The 15,281-nt window shown below is 38.7% G+C and overlaps 4 protein-coding genes across 5 annotated transcripts in view; 1 reads left to right on the plus strand and 3 right to left on the minus strand.

Annotated features, from left to right (window-relative positions):
• The window catches only part of LOC135592855 (serine/threonine-protein kinase Nek2-like), a 6,930-nt gene extending 4,695 nt beyond the window's left edge, over positions 1-2,235 (plus strand). The window contains exons 12-15 of the mRNA XM_065082558.1: positions 80-153; positions 249-300; positions 433-888; positions 1,448-2,235. Of these exons, the coding sequence (XP_064938630.1) occupies positions 80-153; positions 249-300; positions 433-888; positions 1,448-2,032 (1,167 nt within the window). The 3' untranslated portion in view covers positions 2,033-2,235. The remainder of the gene's footprint in view (positions 1-79; positions 154-248; positions 301-432; positions 889-1,447) is intronic.
• Positions 2,236-3,783: 1,548 nt separating this feature from the next.
• Positions 3,784-6,102, minus strand: LOC135592856 (probable ribose-5-phosphate isomerase 3, chloroplastic). Its single transcript, XM_065082559.1, has 2 exons — positions 5,601-6,102; positions 3,784-4,365 (listed from the first exon to the last, which is right to left on the minus strand). Exons 1-2 carry the CDS (start codon positions 5,988-5,990, stop codon positions 3,928-3,930), a joined length of 828 nt encoding a protein of 275 aa, XP_064938631.1. The 5' UTR covers positions 5,991-6,102; the 3' UTR covers positions 3,784-3,927.
• Positions 6,103-7,163: 1,061 nt separating this feature from the next.
• LOC135592858 (protein LIFEGUARD 4-like) lies at positions 7,164-10,297 on the minus strand. The gene is made up of 4 exons (XM_065082562.1): positions 9,382-10,297; positions 9,170-9,283; positions 7,564-7,721; positions 7,164-7,497 (listed from the first exon to the last, which is right to left on the minus strand). Exons 1-4 carry the CDS (start codon positions 9,632-9,634, stop codon positions 7,291-7,293), a joined length of 732 nt encoding a protein of 243 aa, XP_064938634.1. The 5' UTR covers positions 9,635-10,297; the 3' UTR covers positions 7,164-7,290.
• Positions 10,298-10,594: 297 nt separating this feature from the next.
• Positions 10,595-14,231, minus strand: LOC135592857 (perakine reductase-like). 2 transcript variants are annotated; one of them, XM_065082560.1, is made up of 7 exons: positions 14,075-14,231; positions 13,787-13,954; positions 13,499-13,702; positions 13,231-13,403; positions 12,547-12,643; positions 12,267-12,420; positions 10,595-10,950 (listed from the first exon to the last, which is right to left on the minus strand). In XM_065082560.1, the coding sequence occupies exons 1-7, from the start codon at positions 14,132-14,134 to the stop codon at positions 10,757-10,759; spliced, it is 1,050 nt and encodes a 349-aa protein (XP_064938632.1). In that variant the 5' UTR covers positions 14,135-14,231; the 3' UTR covers positions 10,595-10,756. The 2 variants fall into 2 exon arrangements, with proteins under 2 accessions (XP_064938632.1, XP_064938633.1); XM_065082561.1 differs by having other exon boundaries at positions 14,046-14,176.
• Between the last annotated feature and the right edge of the window lie 1,050 nt (positions 14,232-15,281).

Genomic DNA, 15,281 nt, shown 5'->3' on the forward strand with positions numbered 1-15,281 from the left:
CTTTTCTTTTTTATGCAATCATTATTGTCCCGTAATCGCCACTTATATTACCTTTGCCTATATTTTGTTGTTCATGCAGGATATGCAGGCTTTGATAAACAAAATCAACAAGTCCATAGTGGCTCCTCTACCAAGTTCATACTCCGGTGCATTGTAAGCCTGGTTCCTCTCTCATTTTGAGATTTTCTTGACTTAATTGTACACAAAATACTAGTCTATTTTTGACATATCTTGATTATTGTGTGCAGTAGGGGACTCATTAGAAGCATGCTAAGAAAAAGCCCTGAACATAGGCCAAGTGTATGTATTCCGACAAGCATTATACTCAAGTGCTGAAAGCTTCTTCAATCTTCAGCTATACATATAAGAAGTTTCTGTTTACATGATTCTTTCAAGATTAACAAAAGCTAATGTAACTGTTTGTACCAACAGGCTGCGGAACTGCTCAAACATACACATCTTCAACCTTATGTGTTTGAAGTCAATCTAAAGTCTAGCCCTACAAGGAATATGCTACCTATTCACCTCTCTACGAGCAACATAAGGAGAATTAGATTTCAAGATGATGAAGATGACTCTATGTATGATGACAAGGAGAAAAGAAAATCTTTAGGCACTGAGAGGATCCTAAAACTGAGCAAACATTTGGAGCAAGGCTCGATATATTCGACTCAGACTATTAAGGATTTTCCAAACTATCTGGACCAAGGGATAAAGGATCTTTCAATTGGCATTAGTCAATTTGGGGAGATTAGTGACAAAAGAATCAGTGAGAAGCACTCAGGTACTCTGAAGACCCCAATGTACAAGCCTGCTAAAACCTTCATGACTCCTAGGATGCTAGTGGAGCCCTCAGAATCATTGCACACTGGACCAAGGCGTCAATCAGTATGGTCATATATACTCCTGCTCATATGTTCACCATTTAATATAATAATGATCTTCTTCTTTATTAGAAAGCCTTTAATCTGAGCTTTTGAATATAAAACATTCTTTCCCTCTTGATAGTAAAACTTCTATGAGCTGTCACATAGATGTCAGATTACATACCTTTAAGCATATCTGTTTTGTTGTTTCTTTTATTGATGGACCCTAATCCTTTGCAATGATTAATGTTATTTGCATGTTAATCTCTTGGAGTAACGTAACGGCTCCTTTTTATTTGTCATAGGCATGTTAATGATTTCGTGATAGTGATAACGATTGTTAGAATGAGAGTTTTTTTATTTCTCATATCTGTTTAGAGTAAGTTCAGTTTCAGTGCTTGTTAATCACATTTCAACTGTGTATAATGTTCTAGCTAGTTGATATACTTTGAGTCACATGAATAAACATTTTCGATATGAGCTTTAATCCAATAACTAGTATTTAAGCAGATGCCACTATTCTTTTATGTATGTCACTTCATTTATCACTGTACTTCCAACTAATCATACGTTTTATGCAGCTTGCATTTCTATCTCCATCAGATGGAATTGGCAAACCTTCTCGAAGAGCTTCTCTTCCTTTAGCTACATTCGAGTCTCATCCTACATGCAATCTCAGCATTCTCCGCCGGGCAGAATCCCCTGATGTCTCAGTCAACTCCCCTCGAATAGATAGAATTGCAGAATTCCCATTAGCTTCATCATCTGAAGATCCTTTTTCATCGATTCGGAAACTCTCCTCAGCTCACTGCTCCTCTTCAGCCACCCCACACCATGCAGACCGCTCAATCACCAAGGACAAGTGCACTTTCCAGACTTTCCGAACTGAAGGTGACAATGGGAGCGATTCTTCAGACAGGAATCCAACAGCTGCAGATGCTTCGAGTCGGGGATCATCAGATGCAAGGCAGAGGAGGTTCGACACCTCGTCGTACCAGCAGCGGGCAGAGGCCCTGGAGGGGTTGCTTGAATTCAGTGCTCAGTTGTTGCAGCAGGAGAGGCTTGAGGAGTTGGGGGTGTTACTGAAGCCATTTGGTCCTGGTAAAGTCTCCCCAAGGGAGACAGCTATATGGCTGGCCAAGAGCTTCAAGGAGACAATATTGTGACTCAGTGACTTACTGCCTGCTGCATAAAGACCCAACTGAAGGAGCTCATATACCTTATCGGCACTAGCTCGCGGAGATCATTGCATCGACTTTGTAATGTGACGTAGCTTGATAGGATGACAATTTAACTTGAGATTAGCTGCTGATACTCTTTCAAACAAAACATGTACTGTACTGATGTCAATGTTATTTCAGCTTTTATATCATGCTCTTCTGTTGACAAGTGCCTTCATTTTCTTGCTTGAATCTGGGAAATTTTCATTGGAGAACATTGATTTTATTGATGGCACTCTGCCTGCTCCTATAAACTTAGTTTCGGGTTTGACTATGTGCTTGCCAACCTTCAAGGTTTTGATACCTTTGAATAAATCCTAATGTGCCCAGATTGGGTCCTAATTATTCATGTGACACTGATATTAGTAGACCTCCAATGTTCCCATTGGTCCCATGTATGTATGTATTAAGTTGGTCCTTTGTTGACACTGATATCTTCATGTAAATGGATCGAATACAATCCAAATAGGCTTCTAAATGGATTGGATCCGACCCTGTTCGGTACTTGATTGGAGATTTGAGCTAAATTTAGTATAATTCGGATCACATTTGGTCTAACGACTCAAATAAAAGTTAATTGGATCTAATTTGGTTTTAATTAGATTTGTTAGAGGGAAAAGTCATTGACATTCTGGTCAGTCCGATATAGTTCGGACCTGTATACACATGATTGCCTGAGGTGCTTTCGGGATGAAAATGTTGAGCTCTCGAGCTGCCACTTACACAAGAATCAAAGTTGGAAAAGGTTTCTTGACCTAGTCTCTCCGACACCTAAGTTAGTAACTCGAGTACGGATGCGAGTGATCAAAAAAGGTCTCGCCCCCTTCATTGTGTTGAGAATATATTTTTATACCTGATTGCAAAGGGGAGACATTCTCTAACCATCCCAACGGTCCCGTTTTGGCCTCTTGTCCACAAGGGCAACAAGCAAGGGGACAACCTTGAACTGCTTGTCTAAGATCTATTTTTAACTATTGTCTGTGTGGACAAACGGGTGGAAGGTAACATTGATTTTTTCCTCCCACCGAGGACTCAATGTGACGTTTACGTGTCGGATAATGATTAGTTGATAGTGCACTCCATATCATTTGTGACTTTAAAAGGAGGGCCTAAACCTTACGATGGGCGCTATGGAGGAATCGAGTCAGAAAACCTCTCCCGACCTCGATTTTCAAGTGATATCTCGGGAACTCAACATTTTTATCTTGGAGGCACATCGAATAATCCTGCACAAACGAGTACGAACTACGTCAGGTTGACTAGGACATCAATGACTTTTTTCCCTAACAAAATCGAGGCTAAACCTTACGATAGGCGTTATGGAGGAATCGGGTCATAAAACTTCTTCCGACCTCGATCTTCATGCGGGTAACATCTCGGGAACTCAACGTTTTTATCTTGGAGGCACCTCGGAGAATCCTGTACAAACGAGTACGAACTACGTCAGGCTGACCAAGATATCAACTTTTTTCCCTAACAAAATCGATATTGGATTATCCTCCTCATACATTGATGATCAACGCTGCATTAATTTGGAAACCAGTGACAACAATAACTAAGAATTTTGTGTTTGTAGTACATGATTAGCATGAGTCCAGCCAAAGATATAAATTCCTTTGTTGCTTCCGAGGATGAAAACTATAGACACGAACATAATCCCTTCTCTTTGGGCACCAAACATCAGAAGAATGAGTTCATAAACAGAAAAAAATGGTTTTAACTAAGGTCATGGCAATTCCTCTTGAATGTTGGTAAGACGAACTGAAGATACATAGAATTTCCATACATCAAAAGAGAAAAAAAAAAAAAACCAAGACTGGTTGACTAAGAATACTCGCTACTCATTTTGTCGTCATGGTCACCCCATCTTTTCCAGCAATTATGACAGCAGTTGCCATGTCCAAGAACAATCCATGTTCTACAACCCCTTCAAGTGCTGAAATCTCCTTTCCTGCAGCTGGTGCATCTTTAATTGGTGTCTTAAAGTACAAGTCAACAATATAGTTTGAATTGTCAGTGACATAAGGCTTCCCGCCATCATCCAATCTAAGCTTCGCCTCACATCCTTCTTCTTTAAACAATTCCTGCAACCTTGTCTGGTTGTATTTCCAGCAGAACTGCACAACTTCCACTGGCATCGCCAGCCCACTTCCACCCAATCCAGTTACAAGCTTTGTTTCATCTGCCACCACGACAAACTTATCAGATGCTGCCTCAACCATCTTCTCACGAAGTAGAGCTCCTCCACGTCCTTTGACAAGATTTAGGTCTGGGTCCACCTGTTCCAATCCCAAATCAGTCTGTAGAACTTGAACAAAGATGCTAATTGGTATAGTATGAGAGTCGTACTGTTTAACATCAACACATTATATCATAAGGTTGAAAAGAACCAATCATCCTCGCAGGCTAGCTATTAGCATCATAAGTGTGTCTATTGCAGCTCAAGAACTAATGAGAATGAGCATGTGCAGTAGGTACTCATTTGAACTTGAGACTATAATTTATCTACAAGTTAAATCACTTCATCAAGATTAAACCCAAATAACACAAATTCCAGTTTTTTCCAAGATTTTAAAACACATAATGATTCATTTGCAAATTATGAGGTAATGAATGCTCTAATTTAGAAAATGTTAACCACAGCAACAACAAGACTCAGGTAAGGCAAACATTTATCATATCAGGGGTCCAACTTAGCATCTACCTCTCACCCTGTTCGACTAAACAAAAAAAGGCTTCCAGCTGAGTGTTGAATTGCTTGTAATAATACAGTAAAAAATGGCTTCTCCTTTATGAGTTGTACATATTCCAAGATTCAGTTCAATCAACAACCAAGACCTACAAGTTTCCATTAGATTAATCCTTTATTTGGATAAAATGTATCATTATCTAAATGTAAACAGCATACCAAATATTTTTCTCCGATACTAAAATCCCACACTCCAACTTAACATTTACTTATCACCCTGTTCGACTAAACAAGAAAGACTTATAGCGAAATGTTGAACTGCTGAGAATAAGAAAGCAAAAAAAAAAAAAAAGGACCTACTCAACTATAATGTCTACATATATCAAGAAAGCCTTTATTTGGATTAAAAGGTCTAATTATCTAATGTACAAAGCAGAGTAGATCTTTTTTCTTCACAAAAATCCCACGGAACTATTGGCGATCCCCAAACAGGCAATCTTTCTGAAACTTATGATCAGATGCGCCCAGAGAACCAGCTCTTTGCTGCAATACTCAATGTCCAAAAATATTCAATATCAATTCAATGAAGCACTTCACGAGCATTATCAACACGAAACTATCAAAACTTAGATCCGTAAACACCCATTAAATCGATCAAGTAGAAGCTTAATAGAGGAAAAGAAACATAGGAATCAAATTCCGATATCTATTTACAGTAGGCAAGGTCAAATGGTTACTACTCGAGCCTAGTCAACAACGATGACTGAAAAGTCAAAGACATAAACTTTCTTCCAAAGAAGACAAAAAGGAAGGAGGGAATTTGACCTCATCGGCACCATCGATAGCGAGATCGATCCGCGGGTGGTCGTCGAGGGTGGAGAGCGGGATCCCCAGAGACAAAGCCTGCTCATAGGTGCGCTTGGACGTGGGCACGCCGACGATGTCCCTGAGCTTGCCCGACGAGAGGAGGGCCCCGATCTCGGCGACCACGAAGGCGGCGGTGGAGCCGGTCCCGAGGCCGAGCACCATGCCACTGCTGACGTACTCGACGGCCTTGACTGCGGCGAGCTTCTTGAGGTCGTCCTGGGTGAGGGTGGCGGGGGCGGAGAGGGCTCGGACGGGGGCCACGGGGCGGCTGCGGCGGCCGACGGGGAGGGCGTGGCGGCGGAGGAGGAGCAGGGAGGAGGCGGAGGGGAGGAGGGAAGAGGCCGTCATGGTGGGATGATGATGGTGGGCGGAGGCGGTGGAAGATGGAGTGAGAAGGGGGAGAAGGCGGGCTATCGCCCCTTTGTAATGGGTTTGGAAGGGGATTGAGTGGTGGTGGTGAGGATTGGGGACTGCGGAGAGTGGAGATTCGTGTTTGGTTGGTGGTGGTGATGGTTTATTTTCTTTTTGTTTGTTCATCATTTTAAATTTAAATCATATATATATATATATATATATATATATATATATATATATATATATATATATGTATATATTTGAAAGCTTAACACAAAATTTTGGAAGGACTTAACTTTAGTTTATAAGGTAATCAACCATGTAACAAAAAAACATGAAAATGAAATGTTAATTTAAAATATTGATCAAAATTTCCATACAGATAGATTATTAGAGAAGATACATCAATTATTATCATTTTTTTGTTATGCTATTTTATCCTTAAAAAAATAAAGGAAAGTAACATTTATACCAAATAAAAAAGATAGAAGATTGAACTAAGCAATAAGTAATAAAAACAATTTTTTTTTGTGGCAAAAAATCTAAAATTATTTTTAAAATAATTATGAATATAGATGATGCCATATAATAATTTTTTTTTGCATTTATCCTAGTTTATAAAATTTAGAGATTACATATATTGAAATTGTAATGAATATTATTAGTATTTTAAAAAGAAAACATTAAATCCTTTGTTACATACAGTTGATGCTCAAAATTTCTCACTTATAATCATAAACCTTCATTCATTACCTTTTTATTATGTGCACTTGCGGTGTGTATACAACAAATATGAAAGATTTAAAAAAAAGATAGAAGAGCATTACAATATCTACCATTCCACCTATTAAGTCAGATAAAAGTGATGAGATGTAAACAATAGAGAAATCTCTTCCCTGTAGCTTCTTCAGAATGCGTTTTGCACTGCTTCTAGTATAAACTCCCCGGAAAGAAATCTAACCTTGAATCTATTGCTGCTGCCACATCCTTGATTGTCCACATCAGTGCATCATCAAGGGTTTTGCAGGGCAACACAAGGCTGAGGTCGCACTTTAAACTGAACAGTTTGGTTCTCCCACAGCCAACAACAATCCGAATACAAGGTTTCAGCACCTGTACAAGTTCATCGTCCCCAAGGCAACAAGTCTCAAACGACGCCTGGAGGCAGATGAAAGTGACTGCTAATCGACACAGCAGCACATATATTTTGAACTGTTATCAGGTTTCTTACCTATATATTGGTTTCACTAAATATAGAGCAGTTACATGACGGTAAGCAGAGATACCAATTGGCTTATGAATCAACACTACTGAACACGGTTAACAGTGCCGTGAACAGGTTGATGATGTCGAGATACAGGGAGATGGAAGCACAGATGTATTGGTCGTAGGAATGTCTTTTGATCAGATTGTCGGTATCGTATATGATGAAACCAGAGAAGATAATTGCTGCCACACACCCGTAGATTGTTGTCGAGACCTTCCCCATTGGGATGAAGATCTGCAGGAATGTTGATAGCAATGAGAGGCTCAGACATTACATAGAAGAAAAGAAGAGGCCACTAACCTGGATGATACAGTACAGCATCAGCACGATAAGAGCTGCACACAAGAATGGGCCGAGGAAGTTGAAGTCATAGCCTCTTTTGGCTGCCCAGAACGTGTAGAGGGTGAGACCCACAACCACTGTTGCTGTTAGAGCTGCAGATTGTAGCACTATTTTGCCTGCTCAAGTAATTATAGTAAGTCACTCATTAGCCCTAAGAATGCCTGGCATGCACTAAAGATTTAGTTGTAAAGTTTGAGACTTCTGGTGGGTAAACAAGCAAAGAAATTATTATCACAAGTTAAACAAATAGCTATACTTAATCAGACACAATCCAAAAGTATGGAAGTCATAAAACTAAAATGATTTCTCGAAAAGCAAAAACATTAAACTTATAATAAATAACAATAGCATCCAAACCCGTACACAATACCTAAGCTGCAAAACTTGTAAATTACTAACAACCGGGAGGACATTGGTGTACAATCAATTATTATGAAGCTTGATACACGTCAATTACGGAAATGGTGCTCAAAACAACAGAGGATAGCCAAGGATTCCAATTGTTTGGCTTACTAGACCAGGATAATGCAGCTTCTAGATTTTCCATAACTACACAACAAGAAGCCTCAAGGCAAATCAATATTATAAACACAAATGGTTGCAATTCTTGTAGTGTGAACCTATTATGTGACACACTTGAAGAACTAACACATCCTAAATTAACCAGAATAATTGCAGACAAGAATGCATTGTCATGATACATATGGATAATTATAAAAGAAGTCTTAAGGTAAATCAACATTATGAATACATGATACCTAAATGGTCACAATTTTTAGCATGTGAACCTATGATTTTACACACCTAAATAACTAAGACATATATGCATCGTCATGATATGTACCAATGACAACATAATTTTCATTGAAAAGAAAAGGAATAAGAACAGATGCTCATAAGGAAAGCAGCATCAGAATTAAGTGGAAGCCCATATGCTAGTATGGCATTGACATTGGATCAGAAAGCTAGCTGCTTTACAGAAGAACACTTATCATCAGGAATCAATTAATTACAATAGTTTGCTAATCACCAAGTACATGGTCAAACCCTTGCTCAATCAACAGTAACGGTGTAGGTTCCTAGAAGACAATATAATTAATCTCGACCGTAGATTTTCCTTTTCCAACATCAATACCATGCTAGCATATGGGGCTTCCACCAACTGCGCTAGAAGAAAAAAGAATTCCATCCTTTGTTGTGATCATTTTCTAATGTCATCGTGCAAGAAATACTAGAGCAACAATAATAAAAGAATCACAATTTCTTTGTTCTTGTCAGTATTGAATAAAAGATTCATGCAATCGACCCTAAATAGTTGATATATCATGGTACTATTTCTGTTGTTGTAATTTCTTATTGATATAAAATTCAAAATTCAAGACAATTTTACCTCAAATTAAACATCTTATTTGATATATCACGGTAATGTTGCTGTTGTTTTAATTTTTATTGATATAAAATTCAAAATTCAAGACAATTTTACCTCAGATTAAACATCTTAGCTTCTTTAGGCAAATAAAAAAGATCATTATGCTAATTGTTATGGTTTCTTTTTCCCCGTTACCTTTGGAAGTCGCGCATGCCATCCCAATAGCCAAGCTGATGCAGATCGTGAACAGCGTGAGAAGAAGCAGGTTCAGGGGATGGCGCTCGCGGAAGTAGATCATCGGCAACAGAACTGTTCCATTTCGGGAGACCAGAAGGGGGTCGAACAAATCCACATCAATCCCTAGAAATTTACCGCCCGAAACAAGGAGAAACGTGCCCGAGAATTACCGAGAAAAGGCGAGATGATGATGAGGATGTAGACGACCAGCGAGGCGGTGGTGTGGGAGAGGAGGAAGCTGCGCACGGGCACGACGAAGTTGACGACACCGGCGACGGCAATCGTGAGGAGGATCTGGAGGGCCACGATGGAGTAGACCTTGCGGATGAACGCCCACCGCAGCTGCGGGCTCTCCATCATGTTGGGGTACAAGGCCGATCCGCCGCCGTACCCGGTCTCGATGTCCCCTCCCTTCTTCGTCATCTCCGGCGACGATTCTAGGTCTTCCGAATCGAGAACAAGAACTAGGGTTTCGGAGGAGATTACTGGGAAGAAATGTAGAGATAGAAAGGGAGGAGGAGGAGGGAGACGAACGATCACTGGCGCGCGAGTTTTAGGGGGGGTGTTTCCAATTATGTGCAGACTGGCCGTTGGTCTCTCATGCACGGATTTAGTAAACGTGTTCAAACTGCAGTCGGATCCTCACCGCCCATTGGCTTGAGATTGGGAGGGAGTTGCCCGACATCCAAAAATATGGAAGGCCAATTAATGCGACGGTGTGATTTTACCACATTATATATATACACATATATATATATAAGAATAGTATACACGGAAAGTACATTTAGTCTAATAAAAACATATTTGATCACAAATAGATCGAAGAGTTAAAAGTGAATGATAAAGAACCAAAGATAAAATAGTGTTAGTCTCATTTGGAAAGCAGGTAGTTATAGATTATAATTAGTTATTCTTAGTATTTCGATTCCTATATTTTTAAATTTTATATTGAAATATCTAAACTTATGAAATTAAAATATTGAGATCCCTATGTAAGATTAAGAATATAATTTTATAATATTAAAAATCAAAAGAGAAAAAAAATTATTAGATCAAATATTTTACTTCAAAAATATAGAAATCTAAATATAATTTTAAAAATACAAAAATCAAAATACTAAAGATAGTTAATTGCAGAAATAATATATAATTAACCCTTTAGAAGCCAACAGTTCCTCAAGGCTACAAGAAGTTCCTAAGGATAGTGTACCTTATCAGCTCCGTTCATAAAAGCTCCGTGCTCATGGTCCTGAAACCCCCATACCATATGTGGGGAGGGCCACTAATTCTGCTTGCGCCAAGCATGAATGGATGAGAAATTTTACTGTGCTGAAAAGTAAAATGTTGTGCATGAGGTTTCACTGTGTTTGCAGAAGCAGAACATAGAACAACGAGCATTACAGTTTATATATTTCGTGAAGAAGTTACACCAAAGCATACCTTATCATCGACTGACAACTTACTACTGTATGTTGTACTATTCAACCTTTAATGACGGAAGAAAATTTGACATAATATCATAGGCAATATATATGATAGAAAATTCTAAGCCGCTTGATTGCTATGTATAGGTGGGGTATTCGCGTACTTCCAGGTGAACGGCTCAAAAACACTGTGACTTCTATAACCTGCCACCTCTTCTTCGCGGACTGCATCAGATATTTCTTTCAAGTCATCCTCTATGAGCTTTACTTTCAAAGACCCAATATTGTCGTCCAAGTTCCTCAACTTGGTTGTCCCTGAAATGTTGGAAATAAAATTGTCAAGCGAAGCAAATTAATTGTTGGCAGATGCTTGCATAGGTGGGCAAAACATATACTCACGTCCACAAGAAAGGGAAAAAAAAAGAAGAAGATATGAGTGTGTACAAGTTGCAGTGGCAAGACTATGGACTACGTATCTTTGCATCTCACCAAAAAAAAAAAAAAAGAAACTTGTGAATTGATAATTAAATTCCAAATTCAATTTTTTTTTTTTTTGCCAAAGATAGAGGACAAATGAAATTCATGAATTATACTCGCATGACAGGGAATTTCAAATCTAACATGCTCAGAGATTATTTCACCCAATATCAAACACTTGTATGCTACCAGATGAAGTCAATCTAATAAGCATTGCTATGAAACTCTGCCACCTTCAGGTACCCATCCTGCTTTTCAGGATTGAAAGAGGCCAAGTTAATAACTTCTCATTTTATAGTTTTGTGCAAGGCAGCATCCAAGCATACTTCTGTTTTCTAGGAACTTTCACATGAATAAGCCTTCAAAGTAGCTCAGGCCATGAATAGTTTTGTGCAAGGCAGCATCCAAGCATACTTCTGTTTTCTAGGAACTTTCACATGAATAAGCCTTCAAAGTAGCTCAGGCCATGAATATGTTCAAGGCAATGGAACTTCTGTTTGACTCATGACACAAAAGTTTTTAGGCATGACTACTCTGACAAGTCCATTGTCATTGCATCCTGACCAACTGTTATTTGATCTCCATCTATCATCTTTATGCGATAGATTGCAGTAGGCCCAACCAATGAGCCTTTTCCTACTTGATGATGGCTCCCCTGTTCGACATAATGAGATTCTAGATCTGAGTACTTGTTGAAATGGGAGGTGATGCCTTAGTACTCAAACTGATCAGTGTTATCAAAACATTCAGTTTAAGAATATTTCCTAAATTTTAATAGAAAAGGCCATTATATTGACTAATTTGCAAAAATAACAATCAATTAACTATGGAATTTTTTTTCTGAATAAGTTGGCGGAGCTTAACAAGTGGGTGCATATGGATTTTTATCCTAGAAAAGAATCTTATGTTTTATTTATAATTGTCAGACATGTTGCTTCATTAATCTCCATTCATTGAACTTCCAGTTAACTCGTATCTGCCATTGTTTACACAGAGTGTTTAAGCTTTAATGAAAAGCATAACACTACAATCTACCATTTGATTCATGATCCATACAGCCCAAAGCACTCTTAAGATTTACAACATGATAGTGATCCTGACAACAATGCTGATGTCGATGCATGGAGGATCATAGTCTCAAAACAATTGCTTACCTGGGATAGGAACCACATCATCTCCTTGATGGACAACCCAAGCTAGAGCTAGTTGAGCAGTGGTACACTGGTGCTTTTTGGCGAGGTTCTCCAACCTCACATACAGAACTTTATTCTTTTCAAGGTTTTCTCCAACAAATCTTGGGATGTGGATCTAGCAAAATCATGAAAGGGTAACAAACTGATCATTAGCAACCAGCATCATACCATCTCTACATGACCAAGCACCAAATTTTCTCTAAACATTAAAGATATGTCATGGTTGGATAAGAGTGTATACCAAAGATGCATTTGAAGGCAACTTTTCTGTAACTCCTCTACCACCGAAAAATCCACGTCCAAGAGGGCTGTATGGAACTATTCCAATGCCAAGTTCCCTGCATGTAAATTGGAAAATGCATTACAAAATTTGTAAAAATTAGAAATTAGACCGTGGCCAAATGTAGTTCAAGATAATTCACTAGACCAAAAAAAATGAAAAGTGACTTGCTTTCTTACCACGGCTTTCATTTTAGAGTTAAAAAATATAAGCAATGTAAAGATTATGTGTTTTGAAAATAAACATCATTACGCGTATATGTACTTTCTCCACTTTACTAATTAAAAAATGGAAGAGATAATTTACCGAATTTTCTACTTTGAACACATGCATCTTTGAAAGCAACAAAATGAAGATTCACAAGATACTTGACCTCCCTAATTTGCACACAAATTAAAAGCTGCTACAAACTTCAATTACCATTCTACAAAGATTTGCATCAAAAGCTATATACTAAGTTTTTTTTTTTTTTTCCTTGTGAATGTGATGTTTCTCATGTGTTGACTTGGATGTTTGGCAAAAGAACATACTTCAGCCTACAGCCATGAATGTGGTTGATGAGAAACAAGGCCACTTGAGGCTTTCTAATACCGCAAAAGAGAAACAACTTTGAATATTTTGAAAATGATGAACATCTAATCCAACCTGCAAAGTGGGACTATCTCCTTCTCAATCTCGCGAGTCCAGAGAGACCATTCCATTTGCAATGCGCTGATCGGATGCACCACGTGAGCCCGTCTAATAGTATCAGGGCTAGCCTCTGAAAGCCCGATGTACTTCACCTTGCCCTCTTCCACCAACTTCCTGAGTTCCCCCATCTACCACATAAACAAATTCACAACAACATGGATTATTTTCATATTTCAAAAGTTAAAATTCCAAAGTAACAGAAATCTTGGCGGCTAATCCTTACAGTTTCTTCGATCGGCACGGTCGTATCAACTCGATGCAGATAGTAAAGATCAACGTAGTCCAGTCCGAGGCGCCCGAGGCTTTCCTCACAGCATGCCCGCGCGTACTCAGGCTTACCACTGATCACTAGACCTGTGGCGTCAATATCCACAATCCCAAATTTTGTGGCTACTTGGATCTTTTCACGGGGCAATTGCTTCAAGGCCTAAAGAAATTTACCAACAACATCAAATTTTTACTCATTCCGCTATCTTCTACCACAGGCAAGAGGAAGGGGTAAGATCCAAACCTTCCCGAGCAAGATCTCGTTTGTATGAGGTCCATAGACATCAGAGGTGTCAAAGAAGGTGATCCCACTGTTAAACGCGTGCTTGATGATGGATATACCAGCTTCATCACTGATAGGGGCGTTGTACACGCCTGTGAGGCCCATACAACCAAACCCTAACTTGGACACCTATCATCGCGACAAACAAGAATCTTTGAGACAGCCAAAACCAAAGAACAATCTTTATGCAATATTAAATACATATGTTAAAGATTAGAACTTGTGATCGAAATGGAGGGACGGTGCGACCTCCAATCCCTGGGCGCCCAACTTGACTCTTGGGATCAGGACATGGGCCTGATCATCCATGGCTTCAGGGTTTGGATCTCAGAAGAGGGGGAGGGGGTTGGCTTTAACGGCTCCAGAACCAGTTTAGTAGTCTTGGAGCGACCCCAGTGAGGTCACCGCTTGCGGAAGCAGCGTATCTGGGAAAGAACGTTCCTCCCTCCCCGCCGATTCGGTGAGGTCACCTCTTGCGTAAGCAGGGTATCTGGGAAAGAACGTTCCTCCCCCGCCGCTTCGGTGAGCTCACCGCTAGCGTAAGCACGGTGAACTGAGAGCTTCCTCCTTTTTTGTTCCCCCCCCCCCCCCCCCCCCCCCCCCCTCTCTTTATTTTTATTTTTATTTTTATCCATTTCTTTAACTAAAATGGTGTAAGTGGAACAATTTACAATTTTAAAAAAAAAAAATTATGCAAATGTATTGGTTAAGAAATAGATTTCTTGTAATCAAACTGTTAGTAGTATACATGCTTAATTAAATTTCATTTTTTTACATAAAATAGAATAATTTTTAGATATATTAAAATATATTAAAAAAATAAGACTATGTAAATATAGAAGAATAGGAAGGGTACAATGTCTCTGTGAAACAAAAGTATGTCTAGAAATATAAAAAATACAACAACTTAAAATTATGGTAGGATGACAATGCAAACTTGGAAGATTTGACAGGAAGAAAACCTGATTTGTGGAGTGCAAGTATGTGAAAAAGTTGTGAGATAAATTATGAAATGGGTGTATGATAATTAGGGATGTGATAATGGGATTGATGCCAAATCCTTGCCATTTATTGCTCTTTTGAGCTTAAAGATTTAAATGATAATATAGCCATGTTTGAATTTAATTTTGGATCACTTGTACATTCTTTAAAAGTGAGGTTAATAGCTGATCATTTGGGCTCTTAAGGATGCTCAATAGTTAACCTAAACTAGCTACATTTATGATATACCTATTCTAAGTTTTAATGAAGAAGCATTGAGAGATTTGGAGGACTAATCTTGGATCACATTAAATTTTGTATTGCTTTAAGAGAAAAAGATTCAGATTCAGAAAATGTATGAGATAAAGTGGTTGACTTATAAGATTAAGATTCAGATATCTCAGTACTGGAATTCATGATTCTTAACATCTTAAGCTTTCAAATTATGAAAAATGCAAGTGAGCACCTTCTGAAT

The sequence above is a fragment of the Musa acuminata genome, chromosome BXJ1-9 (genome assembly GCF_036884655.1).
Source record: "Musa acuminata AAA Group cultivar baxijiao chromosome BXJ1-9, Cavendish_Baxijiao_AAA, whole genome shotgun sequence".
Classification (NCBI taxonomy): domain Eukaryota; kingdom Viridiplantae; phylum Streptophyta; class Magnoliopsida; order Zingiberales; family Musaceae; genus Musa; species Musa acuminata.

What these genes read in the sequence shown, in the direction of transcription:
- LOC135592856 (XM_065082559.1), bottom strand. Translation starts at nt 5,990, where the DNA reads ATGACGGCCTCTTCCCTCCTCCCCTCCGCCTCCTCCCTGCTCCTCCTC. An exon ending in CTATCGATGGTGCCGATGAG is followed by an intron (nt 4,366 to 5,600) that starts GTCAAATTCCCT and finishes GGATTGGAACAG; the next exon opens with GTGGACCCAGACCTAAATCT.
- LOC135592858 (XM_065082562.1), bottom strand. Translation starts at nt 9,634, where the DNA reads ATGACGAAGAAGGGAGGGGACATCGAGACCGGGTACGGCGGCGGATCG. An exon ending in GGCATGCGCGACTTCCAAAG is followed by an intron (nt 7,722 to 9,169) that starts GTAACGGGGAAA and finishes TTACTTGAGCAG; the next exon opens with GCAAAATAGTGCTACAATCT. An exon ending in TGCTGTACTGTATCATCCAG is followed by an intron (nt 7,498 to 7,563) that starts GTTAGTGGCCTC and finishes ACATTCCTGCAG; the next exon opens with ATCTTCATCCCAATGGGGAA.
- LOC135592857 (XM_065082560.1), bottom strand. Translation starts at nt 14,134, where the DNA reads ATGGATGATCAGGCCCATGTCCTGATCCCAAGAGTCAAGTTGGGCGCC. An exon ending in TGGGCGCCCAGGGATTGGAG is followed by an intron (nt 13,955 to 14,074) that starts GTCGCACCGTCC and finishes TCGCGATGATAG; the next exon opens with GTGTCCAAGTTAGGGTTTGG. An exon ending in TGCCTTCAAATGCATCTTTG is followed by an intron (nt 12,421 to 12,546) that starts GTATACACTCTT and finishes TGATTTTGCTAG; the next exon opens with ATCCACATCCCAAGATTTGT.